This window comes from Cetorhinus maximus, chromosome 19 (assembly GCF_964194155.1).
Source record: "Cetorhinus maximus chromosome 19, sCetMax3.hap1.1, whole genome shotgun sequence".
Lineage (NCBI taxonomy): Eukaryota > Metazoa > Chordata > Chondrichthyes > Lamniformes > Cetorhinidae > Cetorhinus > Cetorhinus maximus.
The window spans coordinates 60,542,704-60,565,878 of record NC_135897.1 but is presented as its reverse complement, the minus strand read 5'-3'; the positions used below and the strand labels follow the sequence as shown (position 1 = coordinate 60,565,878).

At 39.4% G+C, this 23,175-nt stretch overlaps 1 protein-coding gene across 2 annotated transcripts in view; it reads left to right on the top strand.

The window, feature by feature from the left end:
• The window catches only part of dis3l2 (DIS3 like 3'-5' exoribonuclease 2), a 297,452-nt gene that overhangs the window by 50,101 nt on the left and 224,176 nt on the right, over window positions 1–23,175 (top strand). For both annotated transcript variants that reach the window (XM_078563912.1, XM_078563911.1), the window contains 2 exons: window positions 3,737–3,790; window positions 9,003–9,104. In XM_078563912.1, the coding sequence (XP_078420038.1) occupies window positions 3,737–3,790; window positions 9,003–9,104 (156 nt within the window). The remainder of the gene's footprint in view (window positions 1–3,736; window positions 3,791–9,002; window positions 9,105–23,175) is intronic.

Genomic DNA, 23,175 nt, shown 5'->3' with positions numbered 1-23,175 from the left:
GCCGATTAGATTGAAACCATTTATCTCTATTTTGTGCCACCAATTCATCTATTTTATTGTGAAAATTTCACACATTCAGATAAAAGTCTTTAATTTTATTTTCTTACTACAATTGTTTGAATAGAACTTATTTGCTGATGCAGTATTACCATTAAACTTCTTGTTCCACTCTGCTTATCTTTACCCAAATCACTACACTGCTCTGTTGCCATGACTTTTCTCTTTAAATTTCCCTTCAACTGAGCCCTGCAGGCCCCCCCCCCCCCGCCCCCCCTCATGCCAACTGGTTATCTAACTGGTTTAGGAGGGTATGGTACCATTTTGGTTACATTGCTTGACTAGAATTCCAGAAGCCTGATCTAATGATCTGGAGACATGAGAATATTAGAGCTGATGATACAAAGTTAGGTGTGATAGTAAGCTGTGAAGAGGGCACAAAGGCTGCAAAAAGATTTTGGCAGGCTAAGTGAGTGGGCAAGAGTGTGGTGAGGGAAGAGGCAGGGAGATGTTTTGTAGTGGAGAGAAGAACCCGGTAGTTATCGTTGCATTCTAGGAATGATCTCGGAATAGTGAGCAGTTTGGCAGAGGAGAGAACGGCCCATTAATGTTTGATGTGGTCATTGTGGTGATAAATAGCTAAACTAGTTGTAAACTACATGCTTACGTCTGCACCCCTTGGACTTCGGGGAGCAGAGATTGGGGCTGCATCAGGAGGAGTGACCAGGTTGGGAAAGAACCAGAGTTATACCAGGGACAAAGGCATCAAAGGTGAAGGTGAGTGCGTGATTAAACTGATCCATAGCTGCAAAGATATCCTGAGTAATGGAAGGCCAAAGGCTCGATAGTTGGGAGTTTGAAAGTGCCATTGTAAGTTGCTTGGAGGGGTTCTTTCCAGGGACAGACTTGGAGGAAGTGGCTTTAAAAGGGGATGTGAGTGGTGAGGGCTGCTTTTCTATGGTTGATATGATGGGAATAAAGAAGGGTGAATCAGTGTGGCAGTGTTTATATGAGGGAGAGGTTAAGGAAGGATAGGAATAATGTTGCCGCTGAGCTGCGCAGGTGTTTGGCCAAAAAGCAACCCAAAAGGCACTGTGCAGGCCCTGATCCAGGATAAATACTGTGCGTGTGCAGCTTTGCAAACAAATTAAAGTGACCATGCACTGAAAAAAACTGACTGCAGAACAACTGAATTTTAAAGGGAGCATTGGATAGGATGTTAGTGAACTCAGAGGAAAGAGGGAAAGTTGAATTGAGGTGAAGGTTGAAATCACTGTGAACAAGGCTATTTGGTACAGAGGCTGTTCAAGGAAAAGATGGAGGATATCTAGGTGTGAAACTTGTGGTTAGTGGTGGAGAACAAGAATTTTAAAGAGGAGATGAGAAAGATGAAACAGCTGAGGTGCTCAAAGGGTGGGGTGTATGAGATTGGGGGACAAACCAAGGTGAGATTTGATGCGGACTAAACTGTGACTGCCTTACTTTGGGCGGAGCAGTTGGATGAAGGTATGGTGAGGCTGGGAGGCTTCAGTAAGGAGGGAAGTGTCATCACTCATTAGCTAAATTTCCATCACAGTCAAGATGTCAATTTAATCATTCACCACGATGTAATCCATGACCAGTGAGCAGAGTATCTGGAGGGAGTTGCGGAGAGGGAAAGTGATTTTTGATCCACAGGCAGAGTCCATGTGGGCAGTGGTGGGAGGAGTGAGTAGGATAGGAAGGGGGTTGATAAAATTAACTCCCAGCAGGCAAATGTCACATGGGCGAGGTTAAAAAAAGAGGCTAGTGCCTAGCTGTTTTCACTTTAGTTACCAAGGCCCTAAGTGCTGGAATTCCCTCCCTTCCCCTCTTGGCCTCTCTACCCCCCTTTCCTTCTTTAAGAGGCTCCTTAAAACCCACCACTTTGATCAGGTTTTATTCATTTGCTCTAATATCTCCTTATGTAGCCTGGTGTCAGCTTTTGTTTGTTATAACGCCTTGGGATGTTTTACAACTTTAAAGCTGTTACAGGAATGCAAGTTACTGTTTTGGTGTAAATTAGACAGGAATGGCTATTCAAGAGTTTTATTTTGACTAAAATATGATCAGCTTATTGTCATAAATTCAAATGTAGATTTGGGTGGGTCTGGGGTGACTGCAAAACTGCATGCAAATGAAACTTAAAAAACTAGGGAACAATTAAAGTGAAGAATCTACTAAAAACTCTCAAAGCCTACTCATGAAAGTATTGAGAACAAAAGGGCACAGATTCAACGTAATTAGCAAAAGAAGTAATGGAGGCACGAGGAGAAATGTTTTCACTCAGTGAGTGGTTAGGATCTGGAATTCACTGCCTGAGTGTGTGATGGAGGCAGGCCAAATTGAGGCATTCAAGAGGGAATTAGATTATCACCTGAAAAGGAAGTATGTACAAGTTTACAGTGAGAAGGTGGGGAAATGGCAGAAGGTGAATTGCTCATTCGGGGAGCTGGTGTGGACATGATGGGCTGAATGGTGGCTTCTTGTGCTGTAACAATTATGTGATTGTGTGAAAAGGCTTCTCAATCCATTAGCAGCAATTTGTCAAGGTGGAAGAGTCGTGGAACAAGACTGAGAGAAAGGAAGGATAAGGAAACCCAAGGTGCAGGCAGTTGATGGGGGATTACAACATGCAACCACCTGTGAGATAGCTGTTGAGGTGGAGGAAGTTCTACGTGAAATTTATGCCGTGAAGGGAGTTCTTCTTCCACTCTCTTTGGTCAGCATTGTAGCTTGCCTGCAAGAAGGTGGGGACGTGTCAGGTAACAGCTTCTGTGAAAGTATTCTGCTTGACAGCAATTCAAAAGTGATAGTATGACTCTAGTCAGGTTCTGATATTCTCAAGCAATGTTTTTGCGGGACCCACCTTGGGAAAGCCACCATACACCACGTGTTCTACATATAGTCAAATGTAATTCCAGGGTTTTGTTGGTCAGATCTTAAAAATGCATCAAACAGTTTTTTAATGTTTAGAGTGCATCAACATTTCATCCATAATATCAAACATGGAAAATTTACCAAAAGATCAATAGTGTATTTTTGTGTGTGTGTTTTGTTTTACAAGTTGTATCAAAATACCCTAAGCCTTTAGAAAGCTGCCCTTTGGTTTCATAGTGAAAGTTTTTCTTGTTAGAGAGTAATTAATGATGTATATGATAGGCTACAGTATTTTTAAAAAAGGACTGACTTGCATTTATGTAATGCTTTACATAATCCCAGGACATTTGTAAGTGCTTTGCAGCCAGTGAAGTGAAGTCACTGTTGTAACATTGAGGCACTCCAGTGAAAGGAAAATGTTATTTTGGAAACCATTTAATTTGGCCAATATTTAATTACTTTCACTATTACTTGGTAAATACCAATATTTTAATATAAAAGCAAAAAACTGCGGATGCTGGAAATCCAAAACAAAAACAAAAATAAAAATACCTGGAAAAACTCAGCAGGTCTGACAGCATCTGAGAGGAACACAGCGTTTCGAGTCCATATGACTCTTCAACAGAACTAAGGAAAAATAGAAGAGATTGGTTTTAGAAGAATATTTTAACATTCTTTTTATGGTTTTGTAGATTTTTGAAAATTATAATTGTGGTCCATTCCAGTTTGCTGGTTAACGTTAAAGTGGAGAAATTATGTGAGGCAGTGAATGTTAAGTATATGATTTAAAATGCTATGGTTTGAAAATTAAGATCTACACTTTTTCCTTTGGCATTTACAGGGCCCACTGAGAATAAATCCGAAAAACTACCAGGAAGCTTTTATTCCTTCTCCTGTAAGTAAAAATGATCTTCAAGATATGTTGAAGCTAGTCTTGGCAATGTACTTCCTTCCTCTTGTCCTGGATGCTTGTAGACCAATGCTGTGGTATCATATTTTTAAACTTGACTGAAGTAAATTTTGATTTGTTTGCAGTATTGCATGAAAGATGTTGTTTTGTGATTTCACTATATGCTACATTTGTCTAGCAACAGATATTGTGCAAAATGTGTTATGGATTGACACCCAAATCCAGTGGCCTAATTGACATGTTTTTGCTACAATCACTGGGAATATTTCCACACGTTGCTTTGAAACCAGTAAAGCTTTCGAATTTTAAGTTTTTTTTTTGCAAGGATTTTGTATGTTGAGTCTGTCACTTGTCTCAGCTATTGGACCGTTTGTCAGTTTAAATATGGCTTTAGGTATGTATTACATACAGAAAATGCTGGAAATACACAGGTCTTCAGCATTTGTGGAGAGAAACGGTTAACGTTTCAGGATGATGCTGACCCTTCATCAGAATTGAGGAAAGATAAAAAATATAATAACTTTTGAGCAAATGAAAGGGTGGAGGGTGGCGATGAGGAAGAACATAAGGGAAGGACAGTGATAGTGTTGAGGGCAGGAGAGATTAAATGACAAAAGATTTGATGGTGATGGATGAAGTAATGAAATAAAAATGTGTCCAGATGAGGTGTGAATGGCTGGATAGCAGCTGCCTGAATGCAAAGTGACAGAATAAAGAAAGAAATGAGAAAAAATGAACCAGCAAAAAAAATGAAATAAAGTAGAGGCAGATGTTATGAACCAAATTTGTTGAACTCAATATTGAGTGCGAGGCTATAGAGTGCTGCATCAAAAGATGCAACGCTGTTCCTCAAGCTTGAATTAAACTTCATTGGAACACTTTAGCAAACCAAGGTCAGAGTAGGAACAAGGTGGAGAATTGAAATGACTAGTGATGGGAAGCTCAAGTCCATGCTTTGGACTGAATATAGGTGTTTTGCAAGGTGGTCTCCCAGTCTGCATTTGGTCATCTCAATGTAGAGGAAACCACATTGTGAACAGCAAATACAGTATACTAAATTGAAAGAAACAAGTAAATTGCTGTTTATCATGGAAGGAGTGTTTGTAGCATTGGATGGTGAGAAGGGAAGAGGTAAAAGGGCAAGTGTTGCATCTCCTGCGCTTGCATGGTAAGGTGCCATAGGAAAGAGAAGGAGTATTGGGGATGACCAGGATGTCGTGGAGGGAACAGAACATTGAAAGGGGAGAACAGGAGAATATGTATTTGGTGGTGGCATCATGCTGGTGGTGGAGGAAAGGGTGGAGAATGATCCGTTGAATGTGGATGCTGGTGGAAGATGAGGACGAGGGGAACTTCATGGTTCTTGGTGGGAGAGGAAGGGGTGAGAACAGAAGTGTGTGTGAAATTATTGGACACGGTGGAGGGCCCTGTCAACCACACTGGGGGGCGGGGGAGATTCCTCAATTGAAGAAAAAGGAAGACTATTGGCACTGTTGAGAACTTTTAAAAATCATAGTTTTAAGGGATTATTTTATTGCATCTTAATCATGATCTGGAAAAAAGTTGAGAACCTGACCTGAAAACATGGATGACAAAATGGCAGAGAATAACTTCACAAAAAAGGCTGTTACCAGGAAGCAATATGACCACAGTTCTTTTAAAGAATCCTGGGCAATAATAGACCATGCCAAACACTCTGGTTGTAGTAATGTCCTGTTCAAGCAATTCAGTCTATCAACAACATCAAGTGCTTCCCAAATATAAAGAACCAAAGAAATTTATGTTGTAGATAGAAACCATTCAGCCCATTGTGTCTGTGCCAACTCTTTGTTAGACTATTCATAAATAATCCATTGGCACATGCTCTCTGAACAGTCCTGTGTTTTCCTATGCTTCTATATTAATCCAATTTTACCTTAAAAGATGCAGTGGTTTCACATCCATTCTCTGTGGCAAGCCATTTTATGGTCTAACAGCTCACCATGTATAGATTATCCCATATGTTTCTAAATACTCACTAATTTTATCTTTAATTTTAAAGTTTAAAGCCCTGATTTTATGAAGCGGGTTTGAATCAGATCCTCATTTATGCTCCATAATTTTTTTTTGGGTTCTTTGACATCAATACCAGGCATGTTATGGTAAAATCTGGCCTCAAGAATTTGCCCATGCCTTATTTTGGACGAATGACTTTTTAATTATCTGATTTATCTTTCACTGTCTTCCTGCACATAGATATTACATTAGTAATGTTCTGTCTCATGGCACAATTTGTATCTACTGAGAATTGAAAACCTGACTTAAAATAATGTACCATGCTCCTGAAGTTATAACGACTGTCAAATGAGGAGAGGGAGAGCAGAGCAACAATGCATGAGTTCCTTTTGAATAGCTTTAGCATCAGCATTGGCAAAGGAAGTAATATCAAATTCACACAAACCTTCCAACAAACAAGCCTCCGTGTGGCCCAAAGGCTATGATCTAAGTTGGAAAAGTTGTTGGTGGGTTTGGTGTTAGGTCAGGTTAAGCTCTCAGTTTCCAAACCAGTTTAACCTGGATGTTTACATTTGCAAAGATGAACGGGGTGAGTGTGCAAACAACTTGCCTTTTTAAAGTATCCCCTTCTGAAGGGGGCAGCTCAATAGGGCTTATAAGGAAAAGCGAAAAAAATACAAGTAGGAAGCAGTAAAGATTAAAGGGTATTGAAGGGAACTGGATGTATAGTCAGAGGCTTTTAAAGAATGAGAGAGTGGTAACAAAGAAGGAGTGATTTAGGCAGAGAATTTTGAAAATTATTTTCACAATCATAAACCAAGCATTACTGCATAAAGGTTGAATGGAGTTGATGCAGTTTAACAGTCATGATGAATATTTTCTTGGCTTTGGCCCAGATTTGTAACAGGTTAAGTAAGCTGCCACAGATTACTTGTAGGCATAATGTAAGTGTTCTCATTTTAAAAAAAATCAAAATACCTAATATAGAATAAATTTGTTACAAATTTGAATTGTCATAGTTCTCAAGTTGATCGTGCCTCTCACCCCTGTGTGGGTCCCACACCTTTGATCTTTCAGCTTCTAGCTTCACCCAATATGTATGCCCCAATTTTAATTTTGCTCTCTGTAAATTTTTTTTAAAAGTGATATTTTTGTGTTTTTCATTTCCTGGTTGGCTCTCTCTGAGAATTCTTTAATGTGATACTTGGACAGCTTGATTACATCATGGCAGCTCCTTGCTAGTAATCTTTAAAAATGCTGCAAGCAATTGCACGGTGAGAAAGTTAAATTTCGTGCCACAAAGATCACTATCTCTCAGCGAGGTTTTCTTTGAGGTCAGCAGCAAGTGCCCTTGCTTTACTGTTGGCTGCAAAATTCAGGCAGATGATGTTGATTTAGGAGTGTCTCCTCACAGATTCTTAAGCAATTGAAGACTAACTGTATGTTAGGATAAGCCATGTTAAATGTAGAACAGTTCACAAATTCTCAATTTTTAGCTGAGTCGTCGCATATATACCTGAAGCATCAGCTCATGCTACAAATTTGATGAAGCATTAAAAAATTGTTCCAAGAGCAATTATTTTCCTTTAATATATGTACTATTTTAACCTATCAAGGCCAGCAGGTCTCTTCCCAGTTTATTTTGGGACATTTACATGCCTGGCACTGCTGTTGTTATTGACAAACTGCCAAAGTAATTGCAGCAACACTCGTGTCGAAGTGGTGTTCTGCACCTTAGCTTTTATTGAAGATCCTGTGTATCATGTTGAGATAAAAGAGCTTTAAAAATGTTTTTGAGAGTTGAACTGTCTTATCCAGCTCCATACAGGCAGTAATACAGGTGAGGACCAGATAAAGCACTCCTCCATAGAAGGGAAGTCCAAGCACATCAACCTTATAGAACAGCATTAATCAGAAGGAGAAAAATAATCCAAATCTTTTGGTGAATGCATATTCACTAACAATTGCAAATCATCTCCTCCTCTGCACCCCTCTCACCCTTCAAATTAAAGACAAATAAATTCCATAGTGTAATTCACAAAAACAATACTTTACCAATGTACACTCAGCTAACTTAACTATGACTGAATCCATATGAATAAGTGCTGGGAGATGAGCTTGGTACTGTATCCCAGCAGAGATGGAGTTGGAGAGTTTTTTAAATAAGTTAAGCTTATAGAGCTGCCATTTTTGGCTTCCTTTCACCACCACTTTTTAGTTAATTGTAAAAATGACGAGTTCTAATACAAGTACATCATCTTTTATGCTTACAGAATAAAGCATATCAGCTTGTACCATCTTTATCAAATAGTTTTATGGGCATAAATACATTGAATAGTGGTGGAATCGTTCTGTACAGTTGTGAAATGAAGTTCTCCCATAATGCAGAGCGCATAAGTCTAGTTGGACCCATTCAGAGCATGGATTATGGGGAAACTCTCTTTGCCAATGGTGCAAAATCATCATCCTCAGCCAGGAGATCTTGATTTTGCATGTGATAACTCCCAGTAAATATGAGCATTGGTAATTCTGTCTTTCTCACTTGTGTTACTCCCTGATAAGTTAGGAACATTGCAGAAAGATAAAGTTCAGTCTACTTGGACTAACTTGTATGGTATTTCCTTAGAGGCCAGTTGTAAAGCAGCTACTTGGAACAGGTTTCATGCTTTTTTTTATGGTATCAAGGGATTGATGATGGTTCAACCGTATTGTTCTCCAGGCCTGTTTGAGGCGCTTGACATGGATGTAGCATATTTCCTTCTTGGGTATAATGACTTAGGAAATGAAAAAGAATGGTGAATTACTTCATAGATAGTGTTCTTTCTTCTTTGTTTGAAATTTTCTAGATTCCACTGGCTTGGGATAATTCTATTAGGTATTAAACATGATTTGGTATACCTGTTGTATTTTACAGCATGATGCTGCTTCAGATTTAAAAACAAGACAGTCCAAATAAGATCATATGTACACAGACGACAGTTAGGTAGCTGTATAGTGCACAAACTTCTTAGTGGTTGTGGCCATAGATCATTTCCTTCATAATTTGATAACATTTCTGTGCATCCTACTTATAGGCAGGGTTTGAAGTCTGTGGAAGTACAATGAACGTCATGTTCAAGGCAGCTAATCTAATGTCCTTAGACATCATCTTAGTATTATGGGATGCTTTTGTCATTAATTCTATTAATACTTTTTCTTTCAGGATGGAAACCGAGATATTTTTATCGATGGTATCATTTCTCGGAATAGAGCTTTGAATGGTGATGTGGTGGTAGTAAAACTCCTGCCCAAGGAGAAGTGGAAGGTAAAGTTTCAGATCTGAAATAAAAAAACAATATTTTGCTTTCTTCTCTCCCATGTCCACCAAAAAAAAAAAATCAGAATATATGGAAATTCTGACTAGGAATTAGGTGCACAGGACAGAATTTAATCCAGGCAACTAGGGTCTTGCCTGCTCACTGGAGAGCCAGCAAGAGCACTGCATTGCCGCCTTTGGGAAAGGTCCCCCATTGTGGCCCATGGTGGGGCTGAAATCCTTCCCCCCCCACCCCACCCCAGCCCCCCAAGAGTTGCCAGCCAGTGAGAGGACATCAGCTGTCCATTGCAGGCAGCAGGAGCAGTGGCAGCTTCAGCGGTAATGCACCCACCAGAACCCAGGGTCAGCGAGGGACCCCCTGATCACAGATGAGTGAGGGTGGAATGGGGGTCGTGTTAAAGGGGTCACGAAGAAGGTGGTCGGCAGCAAAGGCTGGGAGGGTGGCTTTCAGCAGCCCCCTCCCTTCCCAATGCCCGGCCCCACTGAGAGCACTTATTTTCACATCCATAACATTGCCCAGTTCGGCCCCTGTCTCAGCCCATCTGCTGCTGAAACCCTCATCTCGGCCTTTGTTACCTCTAGACTTGACTATTCCAATGCATTCCTTGGCCCCCACCTCACCCTCGATAAATTTAAGCTTATCCAAAACTCTGCCCAATTATAACTTGCATCAGTCCCATTCACCTCTCACCCCCTCTGCTTGCTGACCTACATTGGATTTGGGTTGAGCAACATCTTGATTTAAAATTCTTATCCTTGTTTTCAAATCCCTCCATTGCCTCACCCCTATCTCTATAATCTCCTCCAGCCCCACAGTCCTCTAAGATATCTATGTTCCTCCAATTCGGGCTTTGTGCACCTTTGATGGCTATGCCTTGAGATTCTGGAATTCCCTCCCTAAACTTCTGTACCTCCCTTTCTTCCTTTTAAGATGTTCCTTAAAACCTTTTTGACCAAGTTTTTGGTCATCTACCCTAATATTTCCTTATGTGACTGGGTGTTAAATTTTGTCTGATAATGCTTCTATGAAGCACCTTACAATGTTTTACTATGTTAAAGGTGCTATATAAATGCTTGATAAAGTGGTGATTGTTGTAGTAGTAATAGTAGTAATAAGCTGGGTGTTCACTGTAGCACTCCAAGGACAATTTATTCTTAGGTGAGAGGTTGTCTGATTTGTATTGGGCACCTCACCCCAATCACATAACTAAGATCAAGAGCTTATCAGAATGGAGTATTGTACCTGCTTCCCAATAGAGTGTACTTTTGTATTTCAAGAAGTATTTTTAATTATTTTGATTTTGCACTTTTGATCGCTGTGCTTGCTCTGTTAAAAAAGCAAACTTCAGAGATTTTCTGCCATTTGGTCCTGAATTGATCAGTTTTTTGAAAATCTATATTTGAAAACAGTATCTTGAAAGTTGTATTACCTTTACTTTCAAAATTTGATTTATTATTTGGAATATACCCAGTGAAGTGCAAACTACAGCTTGAGTTTTGGTTAAGATTAAGATTTAAACTGTTACTAGGCTGCCTTGAAATACCTGAATTTTTGGGAAAAAAATTGTATTCATAAATAATGCATTATATGTGGATTAGCAAAAAGTGTGGTTTATTTTTGTAAATTAGATGATTGTAATTATTGGCCATTTGAAATGTCTGTTAAAACTATAGTGCTTCTATAAAAATTAATTTTATGAATTGTCAGATTGTGTAGTTGGCCATTAATAACACACATGGATTAATGTGAGTCGCTTGAAACATTTTAGTGTGTTATTTACTAGTTTTGGCTAGTTTCTCAGCTTGACAATGCTAAATTAATTTCAAAGTTAGAGAATGGCAAAAGACATTGACCGTAGAATTACTTGTTCGTCCTCATTTGATCATGTAACCACCATAAATAGACAACTTCAATAACCATTTCAGAATGTATATTATATTTTTGTACAGCAGGGGGCAGAAATATTATTAAAGGTCAGGCCCAGGGCATATGACATGCACACAATCATTTTGAACAAAAGAATTTTTTAAAAGCAAAAAACTGCGGATGCTGGAAATCCAAAACAAAAATAAAAATACCTGGAAAAACTCAGCAGGTCTGGCAGCATCTGCGGAGAGGAACACAGTTAACGTTTCGCCGAAACGTTAACTGTGTTCCTCTCCACAGATGCTGCCAGACCTGAAAAGAATTTTTTACTCTTCTAGTGGTTTCTGTTTCTTTTTTAATTGCTTTGGATTGTTCTAGATTCTTGCGCAGTTTTTTTAGCATAAGTATAGAAAGCATTCAGGGATTATGCTTTAATACAGCTTTTTCCTAATTAGTGATATGGCTATAAACACAATCCATTGTGGAGTAATGTAGCATCCAGTATACTCAATATATGCTGCAAATTGAAAGTGTTTTAAATGCTTCAGAATTGGTATTGTGCACTTAAAACATTAATTATAGTAGTGGCTAATGATCAAGCAATCTGCTTTGTGTTCCAGTTTGAACTTCATTACCCCCTATTCTCATTACTTCTCTTAACTTCATGTGTTGTTTACCTTTTGAGTCTTTTATTATCTTTGCCATTGAAGGTGAGCAGAGGAAATGTGTTTGCCCCTGTTAGTTTGTTAGTCTGCTTGTGTTTAAGCAATATATCTCAAAAACTAAGGGATAGATTTTGACAAAACTTGGTACACAGGGTATGGACTAAGGAAGTACTGATTAGTTTTTGGAAAGATGTGGATCTAGGTCCTGGATTTTTTAAAGAGGATCCAGTAACATTGAGAGATAGAGCAAACCGACTTTTTTTTAGAATGTTGTGGATTGTCTCGGCTAATGTGATGGAATTTATCATAGCTGTCAAAAAGTGAGCAGAGTTTTCAGAGCAGGTTGTTGGATGTGGATTTACATGAAGCCTCCTCAGTGACTTGGAAACTCTTAAGAAAAAGATTTATTTTTTCATCTTTGTAGTTACTGAACATCAACCAGGCAGGGAAAAGCCTCGAGGAAGAGCTACCTAATTGTAATAAGTAAAAAGAGGGCCTATTGTATCTGTGCCGGCCAAAAAAGAGAAAATAAAAGAAACTAGTTGCTCATTTTAATCCCACTTTCCAGCACCTGGTCCATAGCCTTGCAGGTTACAGCAATTCAGGTGCAAAACAAAAACAGAATTACCTGGAAAAACTCAGCAGGTCTGGCAGTTACTTTTTAAATGAGTTGAGCGTTTCAGCCTCAACCACTAAACCTGGCAGTGAATTCCAGATGTCTGCCACCCACTGGGTGAAACGGTTTTTCCTCATGTCTCCTCTAATCCTTCTACCAGTCACCTCCTACCAATTAAATCTATGGGAAGAATTTTCACATTGGCGTGCGGGGGCAGGCCTTGCACGCTAACGCATAAAATGATGTGCGGTGACGTTGGGCGTGCGTCCCAACGTCACCGCACGTCATCCTGATCTTTTGTTCGGCGGGCGAGTGCCAGAGGCGATTGTGCATACGCCGAACTGTTAAAGGCCTGCTAAGGCCATTAGTAAACCAATTTAGGCAATTGACAAGGCTGCCCGTCCAACTTTAAGGTTGGCGGGCAGGCAAAGAGCCCAAGCGGCCTTCATGTTTTTCAGGAAACCTCATCCACGGGTGCGATGAGGTTTCCTGAAGGTTTTATTAAATAGATTAAAAACATTTTGACAGTTCATAAACATGTCCCAGCTCATGTGACACTCACATGAGGGGACATGACTGAATAATTTTAATCTTTTTTTTTCAGACTTTCAATCTGAGCTTAATCTCCCTGAGACAGCTCCTGCGCTCTTTCAGCTCTGACTCTCCCTCCCCCCGCTCACACAGGTAACGCTGAGCGCTACCGGGCGCACGTCACGCTAGGTAGGCCTTAATTGGCCAGCCCACATAAAATGGTGGCGCGCAGCCAATAGCAGGCAGCGATCGGCTCCGCTCCCGCCCGCCCGACAGGCAGAAAATCCTGCCCTATGTCCCCAGTATTTGACCTCTCATTTAGGGGAAACTTGTCTTTCCTGTCTAACCTATCTAGGCCCCTCATAATTTCGTACACCTCAATTAGGTGACCTCTTAGCCTCCTCCGTTCTAGAGAAAGCAACCCTAGCCTATCCAATCTTTGCTCATAACTGCAATTTTCAAGCCCTGGCAACATTCTTGTAAATCTCCTCCACACTCTCTCCAGAGCAATTATGTCCATCCTGTAATGTGCTGACCAGAACTGTGCACACAATTCCAGCTGTGGCCTAACCAGTGTTTCATACAGTTCCAGCATTACATCCCTGCATTTGCATTCAATGCCTTGCCCAATAAAGGAAAGCATTCCATGCTTTCTTTACCACCTTGTCCACCTGTCCTGCCACCTTCAGAGACCTGTGGACTTGCACTCCAAGGTCTCTCACTTCCTCAACCCCTCTCAATATCCTCTGATTTATTGAGTATTCCTTTGCTTTGTTTGCCCTCACCAAATGCATTACCTCACACTTTTCTGGATTTAATTCCATTTCTCACTTTTCTGCCCACTCAACCAAACCATTGGTATCCTTCTGAAGACAACACCTATCCTTTTCACTAGTAACCATATGGCCAATTCTTGTGTCATCCGCATATTTCCCAATCATGCCTCCAACATTTAAGCCCACATCATTAATATATACTGAGTGCCCTCTTCACTTGTTCACTATATTTTGCATTTCTACACTTAAACTAAGGTTTTCAATCAGAGTATGTATTTACGTTTACCTATAATTTAAAAGCCTTTTGTTGCGTGTGCGATTTTACCAATGTGAAAGTCTTTGTGCTGTTATAATAGAAGCTGTCATCTCAAACATGTCTGAGCCAAAGTGTTGCATAGCCATGCGATACAAGGTTGTGATTGGCTGAAATGGCTACTTAACCTCTTAAGTTGTCAATTTAGTACGAACAAAATCAATGTGGAAAAAATTATTGTTGAGCATTTAGCTGCCAGCAGAAAATAGAACAATCGGGTCCCTTGATCTTATTCCAAGTCATCATTCGCGAAGCAGTAAGTACCACAAAGCTAACCAATTCGATTGCACTAACAATTTTGAAAGAATTGCTTAGAATATACAGCACAGAAACAAGCCATTCTGCCCAGCTAGCCTGTGCTCGTGTTTATCTTCCATGAATCTCCTCCCATTCTAGCTACCTCATCTCAACCGTTCAATACATCTTTAAATTCCCTTGTACTGCTCTGTTTTCCTCTTGAAACGATCTGAGCCTCAACCACTTCCTATGATAGCGAATTTCACATTCTAGCCATTCTAGGAGTGAAGAAATTTCTCCTCATCTCCTTATTGGATTTATGAGTAACCATCTTGTATTTATGATATGTGGCTTTGGATTTTCCTCCAGGAAGAAACATTCTCTCCATATCTACGATATCCAACCCATTAATATTTTTAAAAGATCTCTATTAGGTCTTCTCTAATTTAGTAGTTCTCAAAGTATTTGGTTAAAGGACTCCTTTTGAAGTGTAACCATTGACCTCCCATCTAAATGATAATACTTTGGGGTCTATCCTTTGAGTTTAACTAGTATAAATATTTTTTTTAAAACTCCCCTCTTGAACAAGGCTGAACTCACCTGGTGTGCTTCTTACTGAAGTTTTTGTTGGTCCAGTTTAAGCCGCCATTTTTCTCCTTCATGCAATTCTTCTATGTGGCTAAAAATAGTCTTAACATAACACACATGCAATCCGGTATGGATGCATGCAAGTATTACAGTTATAGTTTGCACCCTGTTCCTATCAGACAGCGATGCCTGCATTGTAATGTGACAACCAGGTATAAAAATTGTGCATAGTTGCAAAAAAAATCTTGCTTTATGCAGTTTAAATAATTAAATAAAACATCTGAGCATTTGGGATATGGGTTTTTTTGTAATATGGAGGGAACAGAAGTTTTCACCAGGGACGTGGGGTTCTTTGAGCTGTTTTGTTGCTTTGAGGACAGTATGGGAATGAGCTCTTGTTTAATGATGCTCTGTTTTAGAATATCTTGCCAGCAGTCACTGTTTAATCTTATATGTGGACACTTGAACAAGGTACTGGAAGATGGACAGTACCCAGGGGAACTGCACTCAAGCATGAGTAGGCGATTTCAGCAGAAGAGAGAAGAAAATAGGAGGGATAAAACGTATTATGGTTGTTGTCAGTGCGTCACGTCCATGGAAATAACTTGTTAAGATGCTGGTCATTAGAGACTCAACAGTGGAAAGGCACATGAAGTTCTGTACCAAAAAATCTTCAGAAGCAACCACTGTGGCAAGTAAAGAGAAGAAAATATATTTTATAATTAACTAAGTGAAAAATGGTAAGGTTTTGTGGAAGGAAGAATAATTAAATCTTCAATAAATACCATATCCACAATGGGAGGTAAATCTTTTCTAATCTATCTCTTGTGATATTGCACATGGGAAGTTGAGACTAAGTATACTCATTAGGTGAAATGAGGTTTAGAGAGTGGCAGATAACTGGGCCGGTGCATCTAGATGCATTTCAGTTACCTTTTTGAAATCAGAAATGCTACTCTTATTTTTATATACTTCAATATTATTTGCAATTGAAAAACAAAGCTTTCAACAATTTAAGAAGCTGAGAGGGTAGTGTTGGTTAGAGATTAGCAGTTCCTCTGCTGAGGAGGAGGAGGCGGCTGAGGTGTTAGGAGATGCAAAATTGAGGGTTGTATTTAAGGTGTAACAGGTTTTCATAGTTTTCATTATAAACGTGAACAGAAATTTATATTATGAAACATGACAGAATGGTTTGACAAAACTGTGACAACAGGAAATAGCGTTCTGTATGCAGGAAGTGTATGCAGTCATAAGATTTTTGATAAATATAGCATTGACAGTTTTTGAGGGAGAAGAATAATTAAAGTAATTTACATTTCAAAACAAGTTTAGTAAAGTGGTGGGTAAATAATATTTTTGTGAGAACTGTATCTTTTATTGTCAGTGCTGAGAATTGCACTTCCTGACTTAATGTCAGTTCATCTGTGCCCAGATGAAGAGGATGCCCTGCTCTACCATTGTGGATTCCATTTTGGATTTTCAGTTCCCACTATTGTCAGGATATTTGATTCTTTCAACTCTGAATTGTTTGTGCTGTGAGGACTAGGAATTGGGTTCAGTCTCCCTATGCTCATTTTTCATTGAACCCTGGCACAGAGAGACACAGGATTTTCATCTAATGAATTTGGCCTGTTCTCACTCACAGAATTGAATGAACCATTCACTAATCCAGTGCACTGTTCATTTTCCCATAAATGTCTATAATTTTTAAAGAAATCATTTTGAATTGCATCCTGGTGTTTTTGCAATTTTCCTGCATCCCTTCTCCCCATATTCCAAATTTAATTTCTGTTTTGGATCCTGCAGCCATGTGACCAATTTAATTGCGCTGAAGTATGTTCCCTCGTTTCTTTTGAATATTTTATGTTTCACTTTCAAATGTTAATCATAAAGCAAGACAGTAAATGTAAATATTTAAAACAATGGCATAAATGTGCTCAAGAATTTTAAAAAATTTTTGTTTGTTCTATCAAAAAGGATTAACTAATTGATAAATCATTGTCTCCAAATGTTCATTTTGGGTGGTAGTGGGAAGAATTGTATTGAAAAAATGTGCACATGCCATTGGATCGTCTATCTCAATTAAAAACTGCAGAATAAAAATGTTAGTTGATCATACTGAATATGAAGTTTTCCTTACTCTGAGTGCTTGGTGTGTGTTTAATCAGTATTAGTTTTGAGAATGGATTCCACAATGGTTGCTTTCTGTAACTTTTAAACATTTTAGCACAATGTTTTAACTGTATACATAATAAAAATGTTTGTTAATTGTATACTAACTCCTGTCAACATAAAAATCGCCAAATTAAAAGAAAAGAAAATCTCCAAATGTTTTGGATTTCCTCACCAGGAAGGGTGGATATTCTATTTAGGGAGGTGCGGAGAAACTGTGAACAAGACTGAATTACTGTTTATATGGGAAATGTAGTGCTATGTATATATTCACACAGCTTTGTAGATTATTAGTATGATTCCCCTTGGGTGTAGCACATTTGACAATATTCTACAATAGAATATGAGTAGTTAGGTGTGGTGCTGAGTATGCCAAAGCTTTCAAAGCAAGAAAACACAGGAAAGGGAAATTGCTTTGTGACTGTTATGTAATGATTTAAGATAGGACTGAGTGCAGAGCTTTATCCTGGAAGGACAAGCGAGACACAGTTGTTGGCCTGAGATCTTTTAATATTGGAATCACAAAGGAAGATTATTGGGTGGAGTACAAAATCCTATTTTACTGTTGAGGGGTTTTCTTTAATGTTGTGTCAGTTCGTTGAGGCTGTGCAGGTGACTCATTATTTAAATGCTTATCACAAATTCTATTTTTTGACGAGTGCTAAGTGCACTTTATTGAAATTCTTAGACCCAAAATTAAGATGTGTGATATTAGCATGAGAATGTTTAATGTATCTACTTGAAATTTCTCTTTCTCATTTTAGCGGTGTTGAACTGTTTAAAATAAATGGTCAATTCTCTGATAGAATAATGGAAAGAAATTTCAGATGAGTATGAAGTATTCTTGTGCTGTTATTGTCTGCATAATTATAGGACATTAAAGTTTTTGCAAACACCTGAAAAAGGGTTTATTATAGTGTGATTTCTGCATCTACACCATTTGGAAATCTTCTGCAGAAAAGTTAAAGGAGCAAGTTGCTCTCTGGATGGGGGAAGAGAAATACATTGAATGCTAATATTTGTCTCTTCCTTTCTTTTTCTAATATGATTGGCTCAGTTGAGCACAAGACTGTACAATTGGATTGAGATCTGTACTAAAGAACAAAAATGGTACATTCCCAATTTGATGTAGTAGAAGGTTGTGGGTTCATGTCCCACTCCCGGAAACCAAGAACTGTGAATGTACTCGAAAAGAGTTACATTCTGTGACTGTTGATAACGCGAAAGAGTTACGTGGCTAATTAAACAATCAGCTGTGTAGTATCTGTATTTTGGGTGCTAAGTGCCTTACTAAGTCCCCAGTATGAAGAGTAGGAGGCTATATGCACTCCTCTTGGTAGAGCTATTGAATATCATCATACTTTCTAACACTTCATTAGCTGAGAGGTCAATGACCAGGGAGCATAGATTTAAAGTAATTGGTCGAAGAATTAGAGGGGAGTTGAGGATTAATTATTTCCATCTAGGAGTGTGGTGGGGTCTGGGGCTCTCTGCCTGAAAGAAACCATCATCACATTTAAAAGACATTTGGATACATCCTTGAAGTGCCGTAACTATCAACCAAGAGCTGGAAGGTGGGATTAGGCTGGATTGCTCTTATTTGGCCGGCATGGACACAATGGGCTGAATAGCTTTCCTCCATGTCATAAATCTTTCCATGCTTTAACGTTTACAGGTTAGCTGTTAGTTTAGCATTTATGACTATTACTTGACGTCTAGATGATTTTTGTTGTGCTCTCTTACTTAGCTGGAGAACTGGAGACCTAATGTCCAGAGAGAGATTTTATTTTGGGAGTTAGAGCTAAATTAGTTTAAACACATTCAGTGAACTCTGAAAGGCTGTGTTGTCATGGAGATGGGTGGAACTTAAGGCTCTCTGGTTTCAATTTATCTGAGTGTTCAGCAGCAGGGAAAGAGTTTGATGCAACTGATGTTAGTTGCAGTTTAGATCTTGTGTAGTTTGCAGCTCACTGAGAAGGCCTGGGAGCCATTTGATGCAGTTAGGGCTCACGAGAAGTCCTGGCAATGTGAGAAGGTGGCGGAAGGTTGCTGGTTCTATGGTGGGGGCAGTTAGGGCCCAGAGAAGCCCTAGGAGCTACATATAGCTCAGTGCAGCCAGGAAACTGAAGAAACCCAGGGGCACTGCCAGCTTAGTGAAGCTGGTGGTCTGCAAAAGAATTGGAAGCGTGCCAACAATTAGAGGTGGGAGTGCAGCTTTGTGAACCCATGAAATGCTGTCTTAGGAGGAGAGTTTGAACCATTAGGAGGTGAGCAGTCATTGAGGCAGTCCGAGTCAGTGCTGGGTTTGAGGGAATTCAGATGCTAGATCTTCAAAAGTGAAGTGCTGAAATTCCTTGAAGGATATAGAGTTTTAATGAGACTCTCAGTGATCACTGATGCCTGCGTGGGATGATCTTGGTCGCATCTGCCATTTAATATGCCGTGTGGTGTGTCAGTTTGCCTGTTAATTCATATTTGCCTCATGTTAATTCTGAATGTTAAAGTGTAGATATTGTAGATTATTTTACTTTTCTGACTGTGTAGTGAAGCTAATTCTGTTTGTTTAAAACCATCGAATCCTATGGCTTTCTTCTCCTAGTGGGTACAAAGTTTGTCTACTTTAAACAAAAGGTGACTGGTCCTCTAACTGAATCATAACAGCTCCCTATCACCATTCTGATATCTTCATCAGTTGAAAAGGATTCTGCTGCATCAATATACGCCTGATTTGTGACCATAAGCAGCACATGTTACAGGTCTGTGACTGCTATTCTGGGAGCAGTCATGGCTCTCTTATCCTGTGCCAGTTTTCTCTGCCACCTTTATTTCAAGGGCACCAACGCTGTTGGTGACGAGGGAAATCGCCTCTGAAGATAATTAATAACTTCAGTTAGGAATCAATACACAACTGCAAAGCACATAGATAGCAAGAGCCATGTTATCATAAGAACCATCATGAGAAAACAATCAGCATACTCAAACAGCACTTCTCCTGGTTGGACTGTTCTGGAGAAGCTTTGCAGTACATCTCTGAGTGGGTATCCTGCTTTGTCGCTGTCCACTGTATGCTTCTCAACATTGCTGTGATGAGAGACCAGTCCTTACTAACATGTGCAGCCATAGAATGAGGAAGAAGAGGCATAGCGACCATCAACCCCTAGTTACCTAAGCTGTGAGAGAAGTTCATCGAGAAGTGCTTCTACTAAGTGTGACCTTGCATTCACCATCTACTCTCAATCCTTAGCAATTTTCTTGCAACAACGATCTGATGCTTTCCTTCACTCCAAACTTTATTGTTCCTGCCCTCAATTCACTAAAAAGAGATATTCCAAGACCAAATCTAAATGAGAGGTGGCAGGTTAATGAGCTTGTATTGAGAGTAGTTCTGATGGCTTGGAGGGTCACCTCAAGCAACTATGGGTCTAGAGGGCCTGGATGCCAATTGAAGCATTTTGGCAAAAATAAAAGCAAAATACTGTGGATACTGGAAATCTGAAACAAAAACAAATGCTGGAAAAACTCAGCAGGTCTAACAGTATTTGTGGGGAGAGAAACAGAGTTAGCATTTCAAGTCCATATGACCCTTCTTCACAGCGTTCAGACCCTTCTGAAGAAGGGTCAGCCGGACTCAAAACGTCAACCCAGTTTTTCTCCCACAGATGCTGCTAGACCTGAGTTTTTCCAGCATTTTCTGTTTTTGTTGCAGCATTTTGGCATTGGCTGCAGCAGTTGTGGCAAGTTATCTGACTCTAGCAAGGGTATTGACAGAGGGGCTGGTGGTGATGCAGAGAAACTTTGATCCTGAGAGAGGCGCTTCTCCCATGGAGCCAAAGCCATTTCCTTGGGTTGGCACCTTAGCCCTCCTAGGGATCTCCTGGAAAACAGAGTGCACGAGTGACGTTACACCCTGGAAGTCCCTTTCAAAATTGGTCCCTGAAGCCAAAATTGCTGCCATGCCAACAGTGTGCTTCCATACCATCACTATGACCTACCATTGTGGCCATCTGAACTTCCACGGCAACGTGGACAAGCTGTCAAAATTGTCAAAGGATGCTCCATGCTTTGTGACATCGTGCACCAATCATTTATGATTGTGTGTCTGAGTCTTCAGTAGCCTGTGTCCTTGGAATTAGCGTCTTCTGCAGCAGAACCAATAGATTTCTAGGCCTGTGTCTCAAATCAGCCGAGCGACCACCTAGCAACTTGCAGACCAAACATCCCTTTTCCAGAAGGGTGCAGAAAAGAAGTATAAAAAAATTCCTGCAGGAAGGGCTCGGACAATTTAAGTGTATTTGCGATAAAAATTGATCGTCAGCAATAAATCCTACAATTAATTAAGTTTGCTTCCAAAAATAAGCTTGCTTTTCAGAAAAGATTATACTGTAAAACAGTTTGTCTCGTTTTATGTGCATGTTCTTATCCAAGCACATAATGACTTGGCAAAATAGCAGTGTCTATCAAGATAGAACTGTAGTCACACCAGATGCATCAAAAAACTTCATAAGAATCCAACCGTATCAAATGTAATAACCTACCGCTCCCAATAAATAAATAAATAAATGCTACTGTAGTTTAGAGTAGACCACCAAAAGGAAGTTCCCACTAGTATGAATACCCTTGAGAACTTCCATAAATTGTTACTTAATATGACAGGTTTCAAATCTAACTTTTACAGGAAAGAACTATTGCCAGAAGCCAAAGTGAACTGTGGAAAGTTGAATTGCTTTTCTTGGCTTTAACCTGAACTTTCTCAACAGTGTTTTGCTTTGTTTCTTTGCTGAGCTTGTAAAATGTGCTAAAATTGCATGTACTCTGGGCTTCATTAAGGTGCTGGAACTTCATATTAATAGGAATAATGGCTTGTGTTCAGAAGTCATTGTTAGTGAATGTCTCTTAAAGGAGAAATGTCTATTTGGATAACTTTTAATGCCCCTGCAAGAAAATAAGTTCATCATATTGGCTTATGTACATGAGAGCCAACTTAGCACCATAATAAATAAACCACTTTGAAATTTTTAAGCCTGACTTATTGAATGCATGCTTTTAACTAGGATCTTGAATTTAATTTGTATAGACTTTTTTCTCAATTATTTTTGTGGATTTGGTTTTATTACATTGGACTATAAGTACAACAATTACAAATGAAAGAAACAAAATAAATTAAACGCAATCTGCTTCTTTCAGCTGGATAGGCTTTGCCATAGAGAGGCTACCCATCTTTCTCCTGAACTTTTACGTTGAGTGAAATTTGTGATCAGAGAAACACACATGCAATTTTTTTTTGCTGTGCAGCCCTGCATATTTAAAACAGCTTTCAATGAAAAACGGAATGCTATGAAATGTTAGCATTATTTAGATTCACTTTGGAACAAAAATTGTGGCAAATAAGCTGCGGTACTTTGTAGGTTTTGTTGAGGCATCATTGATATACTACTGTGTCAGCTAGAAATCTGATCCAACATGAGACAAGATTTGAATATTTAGTCAGTGCAATGCAGTTTGTAGTGAAACTGATTGTGAAAGCATTTTTTAAATGTTCTTTGAACATTTGTATTAATCATTAATAATGTATTATTCCTGTAAACTGTGAGGTTTAAATAAGAAAATGGTCAACATTATAACAACTTTATCCTTTTTAAGCTGGTGTTTTGCTTTCAGGATCACAAAGCTGTTCCTTGGCAGAACTGAGCACACTCTGTTTTTTGACACTCAAGCAATTCAGCAGACCTCTGGAATCCTCAAGTATCCATCCTAGGCCCCCTCCTGTTTCTCATCAATATGTTGGTCCTCAGTGACATCATCCAAATATACAATGTCAGGCTAAGGATACCCAACTCTACCTTACCACCAGCTCTGTCAAACCCTCCACTGCTTCTGTATTGTCAGCCTGCTTGATCAGTTTCTAGATGAACAGCAAATACTTGCAACTAAACATTAGTAAGACCAAAACTATTGGCTTTCAACATTGCCACAAACTCTGTATCCTTGGCACTGATCTGCCCTTCTCCCAGGCACTGTCTTGCATTGAACCAAACTGTTTGTAATTTTGGTGCCTTATTTGACCCAGAGCTGAGCTTTTGACTGCCTATCCTCTCTGCCCCCGCCTCAGTTCATCTGCTGCTGAAACTCTCATCCATGTTTTTGTTACTTCCACCTGCGGCCATTCCATGGCTGGTCTACCACCCATATTCCACCCACAATAAACTTGAGCTAATCCAAAATTCTGCTGCCTATATCTGAACTGGCACTAAGTCTTGTTCACTTATTACCTCTGCACTCACCCCTGCCATTGAC